This window comes from Petaurus breviceps, unplaced genomic scaffold, assembly GCF_028583685.1.
Source record: "Petaurus breviceps papuanus isolate PSGF00001 unplaced genomic scaffold, PetGlider_PUasm1.0 90897, whole genome shotgun sequence".
NCBI lineage: Eukaryota > Metazoa > Chordata > Mammalia > Diprotodontia > Petauridae > Petaurus > Petaurus breviceps.
In genome coordinates, this window is record NW_027187374.1 from 13,283,584 (window position 1) to 13,302,856 (window position 19,273).

The 19,273-nt window shown below is 37.0% G+C and overlaps 1 protein-coding gene across 1 annotated transcript in view; it reads left to right on the plus strand.

Moving 5' to 3' along the window:
• The window catches only part of VPS26C (VPS26 endosomal protein sorting factor C), an 80,836-nt gene that overhangs the window by 36,851 nt on the left and 24,712 nt on the right, over positions 1-19,273 (plus strand). The window contains exon 4 of the mRNA XM_069075025.1: positions 12,370-12,450. Within this exon, the coding sequence (XP_068931126.1) occupies positions 12,370-12,450 (81 nt within the window). The remainder of the gene's footprint in view (positions 1-12,369; positions 12,451-19,273) is intronic.

A 19,273-nucleotide genomic window follows, 5' to 3' on the forward strand; every position in this document is an offset into this window, starting at 1 on the left:
ATAATTTTTTTTCTTCTTAACATATTATTTATTTATTTAATTAAATATTTACCAATCACATGAAAAGATTTTTCTGTAACATTCATTTTTTTTTAAATTTGACCATCAGTCCTTCTTCTAGAATGATGAAAGATGGGGAATAAGGTGCCAAGAATAACACAATTTTTAGAGTTTATATAAACAGTTACTTAACATAAAATAGCTGAAACAGTTTAATTTATAAACATTACCTTAACTCTCCTGATAATGTGAGATCCTTATTCAGTAGATGTGAGATCCTTATTCAGTGGACCAGGGAAACTCACATATCAGTCTTTATTTTCCTGCTACAAATAAAGCCAGAATATGCCTTAAAAAAGGCAGATCAAAGGGGTGGCTAGGTGGTGCAGTGAATGGAGCACCGGCCCTGGAGCCAGGAGGACCTGAATTCAAATCCGGCATCAGACACTTAACACAAAAACTAGCCATGTGATCTTGGGCAAGTCACTTGACCCCAATTACCCTACTTTCCCTCCTCCAAAAATAAAAAAAAGACAGATCAATTATATAGTAAGAGTAAGCAATAACTAATGAATTCAGCTGGCCTATGTGCAATGTCCATATATCATAAGGAAGGCCTCAAGCCAAGTTTGATGAAGCATGGTGGTGCACTTATGACATATTTACTGGGGAACAGATAAATATCGCACAAAATGGATATGAACAGGTTGTAACATGCACCATTGGCAGAAGTACTCACATTCATAAGATCACAGATATTTCAAGTATAATGTGAAATTTTGTCTTTTACCATTTGAGAGATGGAAAGAGCCTCTTGTCTCTCTCTTTAAAAAAATTTTTTTTTAAATTGACAAGTGTCTTTTTTTCTTTTCTACCTCTGCCCCCTACTGAGAAAAAAAGAAAAGAACATTGCAACAAATAAGCATAATTGAACAAAATAAATGTCCCAAAATGTGGGTCTCATTCTTCCTATTTAGTCCATTACCTCTCTGTCAGGAGGTAGGCAGCATTCTTCATCATAAGCCCTTCTGGAATCATGGTGGACATTGTGTTGACCAGAGTTTTAAAATCTTTCCAGTTTGTTCATTTTTTCAATGTTGTTGTAATGTAAGTTGTTCTCCTGGTATGTCACTTCACTCTGCATCAAGTCATATAAATCTCAAATTTCTTTGAAACTGTATCTTTATTTCTCTTTTATTTTATTTTTATTTTTTTGCTTTTTTTGGAGAGGGGAAAGTAGGGAATTTCCCCCTGTATCTTTATTTCTTAAAGCATAGTTGTTTTCTGTTACCTTAATTTTTTCAGTCATTTCCTCAGTTGATGGTCATTTCCTTAGTTTCCAATTCTTTGAACTGCAAAAGAACTTTAAATTTTTTTTTTTGCACATATGTTACCATTTCTTCTTTCTTTGACTTATTTTTGATATAGGCCCAGTAGTTGTATAGCTGTACTTGTGCTTGTTTTCCTGCAGAGCCTCCAGAATTTGTCATTTTCCTTTTCCAAACAGATGTGTGTGAGGTAGAATTTAAGAGAGTTACTCTAATTTGTATTTTTCTTGCTTTTAGTAATTTGAAACAGAATCAGATTTTTGTTGAGAACTTGAGAACTGCCTACTCACATCCTTTGACTGTTTTTCAATTGGAGATTGGGAACACCTCTTAACCACTCATTTTACAGATTAGGAACTTGAGGCTCCTAGAGGTTAAGCAACTCTGAAGAACTGATGCTAAATCCTTGTCTTGACTCCTAGTGCAGTGATCTTTCTATCAAACCATGCTGCTATCCTGTTGGATTACTTTGCTTAATGTAACTGCTGTTTAGTTTAGTATTGGTAAGAATTTACATAGGAGTGTTCCACCAGAAAGGCTGACATGTGACTTCATTAATAAAAGATTTTAGCACAAAGAAATGATACAACAGAATTTTTTGGTAATTTTTCAGTAAAAATACAGGTGGACAAAACATTGTGACATTAGTACTTCACATGGTAGAGAAGGCTATATAAAACCACTCCCAGTGTACATTTTTAATTTAGGTTTTAGAGCATCAGCAATATTCCATGTTTTGGTAGAGTAGTTGTAATTCTTCTTTAGTAATGGCTTATCTTTCCTGCCTTTGTAAGGTATTGACCAATGCAAAGAATACAGTATAAGGATGACTACAATTGTTAAAATTTGCATTCCCCAAATTGTTTCTTACTTTGAGGTTGTGGGTAGGTGGTTTACACAGAGAAGAAGAGAGATAAATCATAGCTAATGAAGGATTAAAATTATGCTTTGATAAAAATTCTTTTTTGCTTTTCTTTCCCCTTCTCCTAACTATATGCCAGTGTGAATGTGCAAGTATGGTTGCTGATACAATTTATTTATAATAGTACTTTGTTTCTTTTTAATGCAGAATTGAAGGTTGGCCAAAGTGTGGGCATTTTTGTATTGTTTTACGTATTCACCTTTTCCATAATTTTATTTGGAAAACTGCTCACAGCTTGTGGAGGATCTAGAGAGTTTATTTTTTTAACCTATGTAATTTTTACTTATGTAACTAAAGAAAGCAAACTGAGCAAACATCTGACTTACTTGATTTATGGAGAGAGAGGACTGCCAAAGGCAACACTAAGTTACTATAGAAACATGTTAGTAAGATCTTATGAACAAACATGATGGACAGTTATGAGTAATATCATCTCATAAAACAGAGAAACAGTGGGGAGTGGCAAAGAACTGGAAATTGTGATGATGTCTGTCAGTTGGAGCATGGCAAAAAAAAGTTGGGGTATATGATCGCGATGGAATACTAGTATACTATAAGAAACGATGAGTTCTGTGATCTTAGAAAAACACAGATAGACTTGCATGAAACAGTGAAGAGTGAAATGAGCAGAATCAAGAGAACATTGTATACAGTAATAGCAATATTGTTTTAATAACTACTTTGAGTGACTAAGTCTTTTTGACTATGATAAATACCCAAATTAACTACAAAGGACCTACCTATAAAGGAAGGTGCTATTTGTATCCAGAGAAAGAAGTGATAAATAGAAGAATGGTTTTACACATACACATTTGTGTCTAAGGTAGCTATCTCTAGGGTGGGAGAGGGGAGGGAAGAAAAGAAAAAAGTTACATGATAACTTTATTATATATTTAAAAGGAATAGCAAGTTGTACACAACAGATTTGCAGTTTCATGTGCATTCATCTTTTTTTGCTATTCTCCTTTGTTATGGAAATGGTTGTTTTATTTCTTAAGTTCAGAATATAATAAATTTTAAAATAAAGAAAACTTGGCAAGATGTTCAACTAAGCATAGTCAGGGACATTCAAGGATGAAAATAGAAAGGAGAATATAGGCAGAAGAAAAATGGAAAAGATTTGCAAAATAATTTTAACATTGTTTTCTCAATCAAGGATGTTTGTGCTCTCACATTTATACCCTGACATTATATTCCTAGATGTACTTACAGAGAAGGTAGAAATGATACAGCTAGGTGGTTTGGTGGATAGAGTGCTGGGCCAGAAGTCAGGAAGATTCATCTTTGTGAGTTCAAATACAAACTCAGATACTGGGCAAGTCATTTAATCCTGTTTGTATCAGTTCCTCATCTGTAAAATGATCTGGGAAAGGAAATAACAAACCATTCCAGTATCTTTGCCAAGAAAATCCTAAATGGAGTCATGAAGAGGCAGACATGACTGAAATGACTGAACAACAAGAAGAAATGATTCTATTGAGAACATAGAAAAAGCAGCCAGATTAGACCATGGGTATTTAAAGAATATTATGGGCCAGAGGCACAGTGGATAGAGTGCCAGGCCTGGAATCAGGAAGAGTCATTTAACTGAATTCACATCTGAACTCAGACACTAGCTATGTGGCTCTAGACAAATTGCTAAACCATGTTTGCCTTAGTTTCTTCATCTGTAAAATGAGGTGGAAAAGGAAATGGCAAATCACTCTAGTATCTTTACCAAGAAAACCCTAAATGGGATCATGAAGGATCAGACACAACTGAAAAATGACTAAACAGAAACAATATACAAACAATCTCAAGGAAGGAATGATACCAGTGTTATGAGAAAAAAAAATTAATATTGAAAAGGGGGAGTTGAAACCATAAGTAACTGTAGATCTCTAGACCTACTGTCCCATCTATAAAAATCTTTTGAGAGTCAGCTATTCACAAATCTAGGCTATCAGGATTTTATAAGTGATATTCATAACAATATCCATCTTTAACATTTTGCAATTAACTGAGAGATGTAGAGAACATAAGATCCCATTGTGTTTATTATATATATATATGTGTGTGTGTGTGTGTGTGTATACATATATAGATATATGTGAATAAACTACTGCTGTAGGCAATTTAGGTACTTTTCCAAGTTATCTTCCATCCACATATTGAGATCATCTAAGATTTCTTTTAAGATTTAATGAGAGATAAAATGATGTTTTATTCTCTATAGGGCATCCATTTCAATTAAATTCAGTAAAGATTTATTAAGCACTTACTATGTGCCAGGCATTATGCTAAGCACTGGGGACACAAATAAGAAAAAGTAACTTCCAGTCATCAAGAAGCTTGCAATTTAAAACATGAAGACAAAACATAAAAGCAAGTCGAGAAAGAGTGAAGTGTTTGTCACCATCATAGAGGTGATCTAGTTCAGTGTTCTGGTAAAAGAGGGATTTCTTTCGATAATGAGTTCCTCCAGATGTTTGTTTCAGATGACATTTTGCTTCTTGCACTAAGCAATGGATGATCTAAAATCACCCAAAAGCAATTTGTATATCTATCCATGCAGGAAAGACCAAGTGGGTGAAGAGTGGCTAATGCCCAGATTTCAGCCTCCACTCCACTTTCCATCTGCAGCTCTGCTTGTTTTCAAACCTATGGAACAAGATGCCCCTGTACTAGGTAACCCCTAGTGCTCACCCTCTACCTCCCCCTCCCAACACCTCACCCTTTCTCGACTTGCTTTTGTGTTTTGCCTTCATGTTTTAAATTGCAAGCTTCTTGATGCCTGGAAGTCCCTTTTTCTTATTTGTGTCCCCAGTGCTTAGCATAATGCCTGGCACATAGTAGGTGCTTAATAAATCTTTACTGAATTGAATTGAAATGGATGCCCTATAGATAATGTTCAGTGATATAAAAAGTTCTCAATTGAAGTTCTCATTATTCAAATTCAACTTTATGTGAAGAATTCTGTAAGAAATTTGCATTTTGGGGAGGCTAGGTGATGCAGTGAGTAAAGCACTGGCCCTGGAGTCAGGAGGACCCAAGTTCGGTTCCGGCCTCAGATACTTAACACCCACACACACAAAAAAAAAGCCGTGTAACCTTGGGCAAGTTACTTAACCCCAATTGCCTCCAAAAGGCAAAAAAAAAAAAAGAAATTTGTATTCCAAAAAAACCCATGTTAACTATACTGTACTTTCTCTGTCTCTACTCTTACACATCTGCTCATCACTCAGCACCTTCCCTCTCGCCCCCCCCCCCAAAAAAAATAACCCTTCTAAGTGAAAGCAGAAGAACAGACACTTAGAGAGACTTCACAGACATCACTGCCACCATGGGCTGAGGGGCTTGTTTTGAGAACTTCTACAGTTAAGAGAGGAGACTTTTGCCCCACTCTGCCCACCCTCCTTTGTTTCCAGGACCCCATGTGTCTGTCTTTCATCCTCTGGGCTTGGTACCTTGTCTGTCCCCCACCCCTGTGCTGTCCTATCCTGTCTGTGTCCATGTCTGGCCCCCACATGTCCACACCCTCCATATTCTTCCTCCTGGTTCTGGCCAGGTGGCCATGTGCCTGGTGTGGGCCTGCCTCCTACTCTCACTTCTCTGTCTTAGACCCTCATACTCCACTCCTGCTGTTCCCTTCCCTCCATAGGGGTAAGCCCACTTTCCTTCTTCCCTCTTTCACTTCTCCAAGTCCAAGGCAAACCATATGTAAAAATCCTTTACATGAAGTCTGCAGAATGGTCCACTTATGTAAAGTGAGAACTCTCTGTATATTTGGGACAGAAAATACAGATGGACAACAAGTTGAGCAAAAAGTTGAACAGGAGGAAGAGAGCAAGCTGGAATGCTCTCAAGAAATTGCAGAGGTTTTTCATTGACTTAAACCTCCCACAAGAGCAAAGACTCATTTTCTTTTCAATACTAAAACTTACACTATTGCTTTATGGAAGCAAGTAAGTATCATTGAGCAGTGGAGAGGTTCATATGTGAGTGTGAGCAGGCCACAATATATAACTAATGGGAAATTCCTAATAAGAACAAGATTTAGAAAGAACTGAATGTCAGGAAAAGAAGATGGACTGGTCACATTGCAAAAATGAGGGATAGCAGGTGGACAGACAGAGTGTTCTATTGACAGTCTTAAGACATTGGAAAAAAATTTATAAGGTTTTCAGTTCATTGTGTAGAACCTCTGTGGCAAACTTTTGAGAGGACATGTACAAGAATCACCCAGAATTGGTAGACATGAATGGGTTGGGATCTGTATCATTGGAAAAAAAACTAGTAAGTTGATAAGATCACAGATCCAGTAGATCCATTGAGTTTATGTGAGAATGCCTTTTCTATCTTAATGGCTAGAATTTTAAAAGTAATTTCTAAGATCTGTTTGCTATTTGTTATTGGCTTGATTTTTCCATGAAACTAGTGATTATAGGTTCTGTGAAATTGCAAGTTTAACTTTATTATTAGCTAAGTGCTGATAAAAATCACATCTACTGACTTGCAAAAGCCTGCCTGTCAAAGATGGCAGAGTAAAGGTAGGGACTTGCTTGAGATCTCCCCCAATCCCTCCCAATACCTTTAAAAAATGACTCAAATTCTAGAGCAGCAGAACCCACAAAAAGACAGAGTGAAACAAATTTCCAGCCCAAGACAACTTGGAAGGTTGGCAGGAAAGGTCTGTTGCAGCAGGGTGAGAAAGGAGTGCAGTTCAGCATAGGCTGTGCCAGCATAGCCCCGGTTCCAGCCAATCAGGAGCAGGCCTTGACATCAGGGGAATTTTCCAGACCTCTGTAACAGCAACCACCCTATATCATACCCAGGATGGCTGCTAGTACAGGTTCTTTGATCTGTTTTTGTAAAGGAAAGCAACTCAAAAGGGGTTAACACTCTTACTTTAATCAAACATATATATCATTCACTTAGTTCAGGGGAAAAAGTCAGCATCATGAACTTCAGAAAATACAAACAGAAATTACAAGCAGACAAAAATAGAGAAAATAACACAATTCAGTAGACCAACAGACAGAACTTCTAGCTGTATGACCATTACATGCATGCATAGTTAGTTACCAGAGAGAGAAGCAGCAACATCTGGGTTTTCAAAGCTGAGGGGCTCATTGGCTACCCAGAGCCTCATCTGGCCAAATCATGCAACTTTTCCCATAAGTGAGCCCCAAAGTAAAACCTCACCTCAGAGTATATTTAACCTTCTTCAGGGTCAGAGGACATCACAGCCTTCATGACTCATTGCCTAATTAAAGTGACAAAAGGTGTGGGCCTTCCTGAAAAATAAGCCTCCCCTAAAGCAAGCTTCTCTTGTTGCACTCCAGGTGAGGTCCATTAAGGGGCAGGGAAGATCTTCAGATTCCCTTGCCATCACAACCTCTCAACCCACAAAAGCCAAAGACAACTTAGGAGGTCAGCAGGAAAGATTTACTGCACCTGGGTGAGAGTGGAGCCCAGGTCATGCCAGCACATCCCTAGCCCCAGCAAACCAGGAGCAGATCTTGAGGAGTGAGTAAATTAGCAGTGGCAACTCAGCCCACAGACAGTAAGAGGACTGAACATCTGATCAGAAGGAGATTACAGGGTTCTTTTTACTAGCACTGAAGCAGGACTCTGTTACTCTGTCTATATTCTGATCCAGGTTGCAGTCTTGGGTGGCAGTCCCAGGGTGAGGAGGAGCACTAGTCGGCAAACCTTGTGGCCAAAGTGTAGAGGGGAACCTCCCTTATAGTTCCAGGGCAGAAAAGAATGCTTGTGCTCACTCACAGATCAGAGCATAGGTCAGGAGAGTAGTAAACACCTCTCCTTAGATCATAGCACCTTGGAAGAACTAAAAACTTATAGGAACCTAGAAGTATCTCTGAAGACAACTGCACAAAACCCCTTAAGCTTGGGAGAGTGTGCCCTCCATACTGGAAGCAGAGCCCTACTTTAGAAAAGAGTTAAAAAGTCAAATAATAGCCTGGGACTATGAACAAGCAATAGAAAAGAAAAACTGACCATACTATGGTAATAAGGAAGATCAAAACATACACTCAGAAGAAGACAGCAAAGTCAAAGCTCCTACATCCAAAGCCTCCCAAGAAAAATATGAATTTGTTTCATACCATGGAAGAGCTCCAGAAGGATTTTGAAAATCAAGTAAGAGGTAGAGGAAAAATTGGGAAGAGAAATGAGAGTGATGCAAGAAAATCATGAAAAATGAGTCAACAGCTAGCTTGGTGAAGGAGCCACACACAAAAAATATTGAAGAAAATAATACAAAAAAATACTGAAGAAAATAAACTTAAAAAACAGACTAGGCCAAGTGGAAAAGGAGGTTCAAAAGCTCACTAAAGAAAATAATTCCTTAAATAGTAAAATGGAGCAAATAGAAGCTAATGTCTTTATGAGAAATGAAAAAACAATAAAAGAAAACCAAAAGAATGACAAAATAGGAGACAATGTGAAATATATCATTGGAAAAACAACCGACCTGAAAAATAGATCCAGGAGAGAGAATTTGAAAATTATTGGACTATCTGAAAGCCATGATCAAAAAAAGAGCCTAAACAACATATTTCAAGAGATTATCAAAGAAAACTGCCCTAATTTTCTAGAAGCAGAGGGAGAAAGAATCTGCTGATCACCTCCTGAAAGAGACCCCAAAATGAAAACTGTCAGGAAGATAATAGCCAAGTTCCAGAACTCACAGGTCAAGGAGAAAATATTGCAAGAAGCCTCAAAGTATCATGGAGTCACACAGGATAACACAAGATTTAGCAGTTTTTACATTACAAAATGGGAGAGCTTGGAATATGATATTCTGGTGGGAGTTAGGAGTACAACTAAAAATCATCTACCCAGCAAAACTGAGAATAATTCTTCAGGGAAAAAATAAACATTCAATGAGGAAGAGGAACTCCAAGCATTCTTGAGAAAATACAAGAGCTGAATAGAAAATGTGACTTTCGAATATAAGACTCAAGAGAAACATGAAAAGGTAAACAGGAAAGGCAAATTATAAGGGACTTTAAGTTAAACTGTTGATATTCCTGTATAGGAAGATGATATTTGTAACTCATGAGACGTTTCTCATTATTAGGGTAGTAGTTAGAAGGAGCATATATAGACAAAGGGCACAGGTGTGAGTTGAATATGAAGGGATGATATCTAAAAAATAAAATTGAGGGGTGAGAGAAGAATGTATTGGGAGGAAGAGAAAGGGAGAGGTAGAATGGGACAAATTATCTCACATAAAATAGGCAAGAAAGTTTTTACATTTGAGGGTAAGAGGGGGGAGATGAGGAAGGAATGAGTGAACCATACTCTCATCAGAATTGGCTCAAAGAGGGAATAATACTTAATTGGAAGTAGAAATTTATCTTATCCTACAGGAAAGTAGGAGGGGAAGGGGATAAATGGAGGGGTGGGGGAGTGATAGAAGGGAGTGCGTATTAGGGGCAGAGGTGGTCAGAAGCAAAACCTTTGAGGGACAGGGTGAAAGGAGAGAAAGAATAGAATAAATGGAGGGGGGGTGGATAGAGGGGAAAATAGCAATAGTAACTTTCAAAAAATTTTAGAGAACTTAGTCAAATTTATAGGAATTAAGAATCATTCACTAATTGATAAATGATCAAAAGATATGATCAGTTTTCAGATAAAGTAATCAAAGCTATTTATATAGCCACATAAAAATACTCTAACTTACTATTGATTTAAAAAATGCAAACTAAAACAATTCTGAGGTACTCCCTCTTATCTACTAGGTTGACCAATAGAACAGAAAAGGTAAATGACAAATGTTGGAGGGGATGTGGGAAAAATGAAGCATTAATGCACTATTTGTGGAGTTGTGAACTGATTCAGACATTCTGTAGAGCAATTTGGAACTATACCCAAAGGGCTATAAAACCTTTGACCTAACAATACCTCTACAAAGTCTATATCCTAAAACAGATTAAAAGGAAAAGGACCGATATGTACAGCAATATTTATAGTAGTTTTTTTCTGAAGGAGATGCCCATCAATTGGGAAATGACTGAACAAATTGTGTGTGTGATTATAATGGAATACTATTATACTATAGGAAATTATGAGCAGAGAGCTCTCAAAGAAACCTGGAAAGGTTATATATGAGCTGATGCAAAGTGAACTGTACCATGTACAAAGTAGCAGCAATATTGTAGAATGATCAACTGTGAATGACTTAGCCATTCTCATAAATGCAACAATTCAAGACAACTCTGAAGGACATGTGAAAAATGCTATCTATCCCCAAAGAACTGATGGTGTCTGAATGCAGATTGAAGCATACTTTTTAAAACTTTCTTTATTTTTCTTGAGTTTTAAAAAATTTGTTTATGTTTTTTTTACTATGTGACTATTATGGAAATGTTTTACCTGACTACGCATTTGTAACCTATATCAAATTGCTTGCATCTTCAATAAGGGGTGATAGGAAGGGAGGAAGGGAGAGAATTTGGAACTCAGAAGTTTTAAAAACAAATGTTAAAAAAATTGTTTTTACAGTGAAGAGAACACCAACCCTGAAGTCAGGAGCACTTGAGTTCAAATCTGGCCTCAGACACTTGACACTTAACTAGCTGTGTGACCTTGGGCAAGTCACAATTGCCTTGCCCCCTCCCAAAAATTGTTTTTACATATAACTGGGGAAAAATAAAATGCTAAATGAAAATATTTTAAAAATCATATCTTCTTCCCAGTGGACTAAGTTGCCTATTGGGGTGATTGAAGATTTATATTAAAATAGTGTATTTTATCTAGACAGGAATCATTTCATCTTAAATATTAACTTTTCCTAAATTATACATGTTAATTTTTTATTAACAGCACTTTAGCAAAGTGTCTGGCACATAGTAGGCACTTAAATATTGACTTGACTTTTATATAATTTATTAACTAGAATCAATTTCATGTTGTCATGTTTAATGTTTATCTTAAATGGCAAATAATTACTCCTCTCCCCAAAGTTAAACTTCTTTAATATCCAAAGAGATGAACATCAGAACAAAACTAAGATGCTGCCACACAGCCATATGGCAAAAATGACAAAATTGTTGGGTGGTTCTACAGATTTGTGAGATATTTTTAGAAAGAAATCTGACATTATTTGATAAGTTAATGAAAATAATCATGCCTTTTGACCTAGTTAAAGTTTCTCTTTGGGGAATGCATCCTAAGAGTATCATAAAAAAAATACTAACTGAAAATTGTCAAAGTATTTTTAGCTGTTTACATGTAAAAGTAAAACAAAACTGGGAGCAACAAAGGTGTCTGATGGTAGGAAAATGTATAAATAAAATGTGGTATATGTCATGATTATAGAGTTAGAGCTAGAAGAAACCTTAGAAGTCATCTAAGTCCAACTCTCTGCATTTCTCATCCTACCTGGGCAGCCTTCTCACCCTGGAAGATCCCTTTGCTCCTGACGTCCCATCCTCTAATTGTGAATTCCTCTTGGAACCTCCATTTTGAGGAGGGGCCCAAGTCAGTTTTATCAGTTTCTTCACCATTCCAGCTTTTCTCCTGAGTCTAGACTTCTCCTTCTCCCCCTCAGAGAATGTTCTTCTTTTTTGCTTGTATTTATATCTTCAGCTCTTTGCATAGTGCCTTGCACATACTAAATACTTAATAATTATTTGTTGACTTTATTATTTTGTGGGTAAAGAAACTGAGGCCCAGAGATTTTAAGTCACTTTCCCAAGGTGATTTAGGTAGTAAGTGACAGAGCTGAGATTTAAACCTGGGTCCTTTGATTCCAAATCCAACACTCTTTCCTCAGTACCACGAAGTTTAATGAAATACGATAATTCTTTTGAAAATAGTAAACTTAAAAGAATATGAAGAAATATAGAAAGCTTTTTATCAAATAATGGGAAGTGAATAAAGCTTAATTAGCAGAAAAATATCTAAACTGACTTCTGATATATTATATCAAAATGACAAGGTAGAAAGAACATGGCCTAAATAAATAACAAATCATAGTAGTTATATATTGGGATTATATTAAATATGTTTACATTATTTTGTTAATATTTGTAAAACTTAAAAATCAAGGTTATGAAAATGAAAAATTTCACTGAAGCAACCTTTTCCTTCCAATTTTGTTTCTTACAGTATACCCTCCGGTGTGACCTGAGACGCTCTCTTTTGGCCAAGGACTTGACAAAGATATGTGAATTCATCATTCATTCTGCTGTAAGATATGGCCTGGGTGGTATCTCCATTTTAATATTTGAAGATAGAAACTTTCCTATCATAGTCATTCAGTTCAACCTTTTTTAAGTGTTTACCCAATGAGAAGCTTCATGGTGTTGTGAATAAAGAAAAGACCAAAAAAGATACTGACCTGCAGTGTTAGAATTTCCTCATTCATGAGTTCCCTGTTCTAATGAATTTATAGGGCCAGTGCCTATCCCCTGTATTTAAACACAAGTACTTAAGGCATGGGGATATTTGGATACTTCTGCCTGTACCCTACAGTAAGACATTAGAGTAGGTCTTTGTGATGGATGCGATAAAGATATAAAGAGAAAAGAAAAAAATAGTGTCCCCAGGTGTAATATAATGCCAAGCAAAGGCAACTTCCCAGGTTCAAAATACCAGCATAGGTGCTCTCTATTTTATTCAGTGACCAACCAAGAACAGAGAAGATTAAAACATGACATCATTCAAAATACAGCATTTACTAAGTGTGATTAAATAATCTCCAAGTACTACCCCACCCCAGGACCTTCCAATCATTCAATCAATTACAAAGTCTCAGTTCTAAATACTTCTCCACCCCTAGGCTATACCTTAATTAAGTCCACCACAAAGCCCCTCTTCTCAAATGGAGATTAGTTTCCAAACATAAGGTCAAAAGTTCCCCACCCCTGGATCACAATTGAATCTACCCCAGAGTTACATCAAGTTTAAACACAGCACTTAATACCCAAATGGAGGTCTTTTCTTCATCTTGACACGAGGCAAGTTCTCAGCAATCTTAGTTCCTGGGGAGACAAGGCTTAGCAAAGCCACAAGATACATTGCCAGTCCCTTCATGAATTTATCCTCTGTCTGTAGAACAGTCCTAGAACCCCTGAACACATTAGCAAAGCCCTCTCCCAGGATTTCTGTAAACATACAACAAGAAAATCCTTCTTCAGGGCTTCTGAACCAATAGAAAGGCTCCCAGACCCCTGCAACAACAGCACTGTCCTCACCAGTGGACAGCATTCATTCTGTCTGCAGGACAGTCTCCAGACCCCTGCAACAACAGTACTGTCCCTCACCAGTGGACAGTATTCACTCTCTGTCTGCAGGACAGTCTCAGGACTTCTTAGCGAACAGCCAGGTTCCAGGACTTCTTCAACAAAAGGACTGTCTTTCACCAGTGGACAAATCTGGCAAAACAACATCAAAACAGACAGACAAAGTACCAGCAAAACAGCCATGTCTCCTCAGTCCTTGGCAGCTCAGGGGGCAGGTCTCAAAAGTCCAGGGCAATTCAAAGCGGCCACCAGCAATTCTCTTAGTCTCTCTCTCTCCACGAGGTGCTGCTTCCAAAAAAAGATCTTCCGCCTCTCTTTTGTGTCTCTCCAAATCTACATCACCAGCTCCTCCCAGTTCAGGACTTTCTTTTCACATCAACAAGCCCATCCCACAGGTGGGATTAACAAACTCTGGGTTTTAACGCAATCAATTTGAAAACCAAGCCAATACAGGGGAATCTTTAATTGCCATTACTATCACACCAGGGAGCTTATATCCTACTGGGTTAGAAGGGCTACATGTCACATTTTGTAGTAATGAAATATGCTTATATAATCTACTTTGTATATGCCAAGCTGGGAGACTCAGATTGATATGATCCTCACCTCTCTTGCACTTATTCTAGAATGAATTTGTGGTTAGATGAGTTAATTCCACAACCACTTTTAAGTGCCTACTTGTACAAGTTGCCATGCTAGAGATTCAAGATACAAACAATACGAAAACGTTCTGTCATCAGGGAACTTATCTTCTACCTAGACTAGCCCATAGGACCTTTGGGGGCTATTCCTGATATTATAGAGTGTTAGCACGGATTACTGTATTATCAGGTTCAGTTCAAACAATCCCCAAAACTAGGACTGATAAGAAAGGGAATCAAGAGAAGTTATTTATACAGCATTAGATTTCATTTATGTCTAAGTTCATGGCTGATTTATTTCTCCTAAGTCGTCTTTGGATTCTAAATTACAACATTTTCTAGTATAGCTTGATTTTTCTTACAATATAAAAGAAGTAAAAAATACCAGTACAACACCTCTCTCACCATAGTGTTAGGGCCTTCTCAATTGGCAGACATTTATGTAATATGATCTTGAGGGGCACTTTAGCAGTCATTTTGGAGAGGAGTGTCTTAAAGATTTTTTGGTCCTCTCAAGTTCTGTATTTAAGTGGAAATATGCCTTGAAGCATTTGATAGGTGCTGCCTGTAGGGAGGAGGAGAATGTGTTGGAGAAAAGAAGAGTAGGCTGGAAAAGAGTGGATGAAAATCAAAGATAAAACTACAATCACTTTTCAGTTTTTCCTGGGGGTAGCAAGTTCCTAATTAGCAGCCAGATTTACAAACTTGAAATTTATATTTTTCCAAACTTTGCTTCTTGCCAGATTTTGTGCAGTGCAACTGCAGTTCAAGGAGTTAGATTCCTGAGGAGAGTTACTGTTGAGTTTGAATCTGCATGCCTCATATGAGGCAGCTTGGGATACTCTGGCAAGAAATGAAATCACTGAAAATTTGACACTTTTAGGTTATGTGAAAAATCCATTACATATAAGTACTATTAGCATATAAGTGACAAACTAAATCTAGAATGATGAAACATTGTTGCAAAGAAAAACAACTTTTTCATAGAGACATTATATCATTCTAGAATAACATCTGGAATCATCTTGTTAGTTTAATGAAAGCCACTTTGATGATGGAAGGTTCAAATACTCAAGTAGGAGTGAGTAAAACAGGTAGATGAACCAGAAGAGGTATCTAAAAAGTCATCCAGGTAGACACTGCAATTTCTCACTTTCTTTTGCTAGATTGTCATCTATATCATGCACACTTATTATAGGTGTAACCCAAGGCTCTGTCCTGAGCTGCCATCTTTTGTTTTTTTATGTTCTCTTGGTAGCCTCCATCCTACTTCCTCTCTACACAAAGATGGTCATACCCTTGATCTTACATTCCCAAACCCCCTTATCTGACCCTAGCTTTTCACCTTTCCCTCTGCCTTCCCTTACTAAATTTTATTCTTTATCTTCACTGTGACCTCTACTCGTTTGGCTCCTTAATTCCTTTCTAGGCCAGCTCTTTTGCACCAGCTACTCTCTCTCCTTTTCTTCACCCTTGGTGGAATTCCACAGAAGATAGGGGACAGGACCTCAGAGTACTCTGTTAAGGCAAAAATCTTGTGTTTCCTTTCTCCCTACCCTTGGAATGTTATAACATGTATTCTTCCTGACATGTAATGAGTATTGGTCATTGTGCAGGAAATTTCATCATCTTTGCTGTAGTCATGATGTTCCTGGTGCCAATCCTACTAAGGATTCACCTTTTTTTATTGAGAGATCCACTCAATGACCTGATCATTTAATCCCAGGACTAGGGCATGCCTAGGACTCTTTCAGATTCAGTCACTCAGGGAACTGTTAAAATTGTTTTATCTTTGTTATATTTCTATTTTAGTTTATCTCTTCCTCTTTTAATGCTCTCTGTATCAAATTTCTTGAACATCTAAAGTCAGGATTGAGTGATAGCAGCCCTAAAATCAGTTAAGTAGTGGTTTGTTGTTGTTGCTAAGTCCTTTTCAGTCATGGCCAACTCTTCATGACCCCATTTGGGGTTTTCTTGGCAAAGATACTGAAGCGCTTTGCCATTTCCTTTTCCAGCTCATTTTAAAGATGACAAGACTGAGGCAAACAGGGTTAAGTGACTTTCCCAGAGTCATACAAGTTAGTAAGTATCTGAGGCCAGATTTAAATTCAGGAAGAGTCTTTGTGACTCCAGACCCAATACTCTTATCAGCTATACCACTTCACTGCCCATAAGTAATGGAAGTCAAAATTAAATAGAAATAGATCCTTGTGGGTTGCATATAGACTTAGAGAACCATAAATTAATATCTATATTTTATTGTATTTTTGCCTTTGAAAAATTTATTATTTTTTTGGAGGGGGAAGGCAAGGCAGTTGGGGTTAAGTGACTTGCCCAAGGTCACACAGCTAGTAAGTGTCAAGTGTCTGAGGCCGGATTTGAACTCAGGTCTTCCTGACTCCAGGGCCGGTGCTCTATTCACTGCGCCACCTTACCTGCTCCTACTTATTTTTTTTAAAGCATTTTTCAGTTATCTTTTAATCTGGTTTAGACTCATTCAAGTGTTTAGGGGGCCATAAGTTTTACATCTGTGCTTTAGAAGACCTTGAAAAACTTTGGACCAAAGGGTAGAGCTTGCTGAATAACCATTTCTTATAAATATTCATACCAAAGGTCCATGTTCTAACTCAAGCTATGAAGCCTAACAGAACACAAGCCTAACTGCATTGGGCAAGTGAGAGAGGGGTTAGGAGATCTTTCCTAATACACTTCACCCTTTAGTTGAAATGTCAGGGAGAGCCACAGTTCGTCGTTCCAAAGTGAGAGGTTGGAGAGAGAATACATCCTCAGAAATAAGGAGGTTGGCAAGGAAGAAGTAGAGGATTCTGAGGTGGTCAGAGGGTAGGGAATGAAATGACACGTGGCTGGGTCTTTCCTGAAATTTAGCAATACAGAGAGGAGGTCTCCAGTTAAGAGATCACAAGTCAGGTTCTTTTGTCCAAAATATTATTCAGTGCCTATCATGTTTATTGACTCCTAATAATTGTTTGTTTGTTTTTTACTCTCTAAATACTGGAATTTATTTTTAGCTTAATTTTTAAATTCTGAACTTTAGCATCAAAGAAAGAGCCTTTCTGTATACACATCAGAACAGAAGAATGAATTTTTAATGAAACTTTGAATCTACATTTCACAACTGGATTAAAAAAATATGTAATACTTTAAAAATTTAATTTAATTTTCAGTTATGAATTCTTTTCCATCTACCTCCCTCCCTCTATACATTGACAAAAGACAAAAGAAGAAAAACAAAATCCATTACAAATATCCAAATGTTACTTTCAAAATGCTTTGTCTACTTCCTCCCGTTCTCCCATTGTCATTTTTTAATTTTAAATTTTATTTTTAAATCTAAACTTAAAAACTAAATTTCTTTATACAGCAGAACAGATTTTATGTGAAGCTATGGTCCATTCCCCTGTTGTCCAAGAGGCAATCTAAGGCACACACTATTTCATAACAGCTTGCTTTTTAAAAAAGTTTATAATAAATTCTACACATAATTGCAACATCATTTTTCTTTCAGAACTTTCTTCTGTTCTATGTTTTTTAACTTTCAGTTTTTTTTCCTGTGAACTTAGACACCAAAAAAAAAAGCATTTGCATATGTAGAGCAAAAGAGAAGATGTGAATTTCATATGAAACCACGAATTTTCATTTCAAAACTTTGCTTTAAAAAAACAAACAATAAATTCCATATGTTACTTTCAAAACTGTCCTGTTTACTTTTGAACTTCCTCTCTTCTGGGCAGTTGAACATATGTTATAATGTCCCTCTTTTGAGGGAATCACTATTGATAACATCCCTTTCCCCACCCTTCTCCCCTTAGTAACCAAGAGAAAGAAAGAGGAAGAAAAACCCCTTGTAATAAATAAGCTCCATCAAGCAAAATGAATCCATACAGTGACCATAATGTCCTGAACTGAGTGCCTCTTTTTACAGTTAGTGTCCATATCTCCTCTCTGTTAGGAGGTGGGTAACATGCCTCCAGAAACATGGTTGGTAAATGCTTTAATCAGAGTTTTAAATCTTTTTATGTCTTTACAATGTTGGGCTTGCATAAATTATTTTCCTGGTTCTGCTCACTTCACTCTGTATCAATTCATGCTAGCTAGGATTCTCTGAAATTGTCTTTCATCATTTCTTATGGCACAGTAATAATCCCTTACATGTATTTCACAATTTGTTTTGGCCCATTCCCCTGTTTTCCAAGAGGCGATCTGTGGCACACTCTTTGTTCTTCTCTTCCCTCACCTCTCTGTCCCCTTCTCAGGAAGGTTGCTTTGCTTGTGACTATTCTCTGACTAGATCATCTTTCCTTCCCACATGATCTCATTTCAATTTGTGTTCAGTTTGATATTTTTTACACGAAATTGTGTGTGTGTGTGTGTGTGTGTGTGCGTGAGAGAGAGAGAGAGAGAGAGAGAGAGAGAGAGAGAGAGAGAGAGAGATATCCTTTCTTTGTTTTAAATAAGAGTGAGGTTTATCTAATGGCTATCTCCTCTATCCCATCCTCTGTAGATGTTTGTCTAATGCCTTCTCACTCCAGTTATAAAAAATAGCAAATTATACTCCTTTTTTTCTACAGGACTGTATTCCTCTTTGTACCCAACCTTTTCTTTTCTCTCTTCAAACCATCCCAACAGGAACAGTTAACCACCAGGACTTCTATTTTTCTTATTTAACTCCCTCAATACCCTTTGAAGTAATTATGGTTCTGAAAGGATGCTTGTTTTGATCTCCTCCTATTAGAATGTTAGTTCTACATCATCATATAACTCCTCCCAATTGCTCAAATAAATTTACATTTTCCATGTTTTTCTGGATTCTTGTATTTCAGAGGTCCTATTTAGCTCTGTTCTTTTCACCAGAAATTCTTGAACGTTCTTTATACCAATAAAAGTTCACTTTTTCCCCTTTAAAGGATTATAATCCATTTCTCAGGCTGAATTATTCTAGTATCCTTTTGAAAATGTGTATTCTAAGATCATTATTAATAATAGAAGCCTTCTAGGTGTTGTATGATCGTGACTATCCATTGTTATATGAATTGTTTCTCTCTGGGTGCCTAGAGCATTTTTTCTTTGAAGTGGGAGCTAAGGATTTTTGGACTTTTCCTTTTGGAG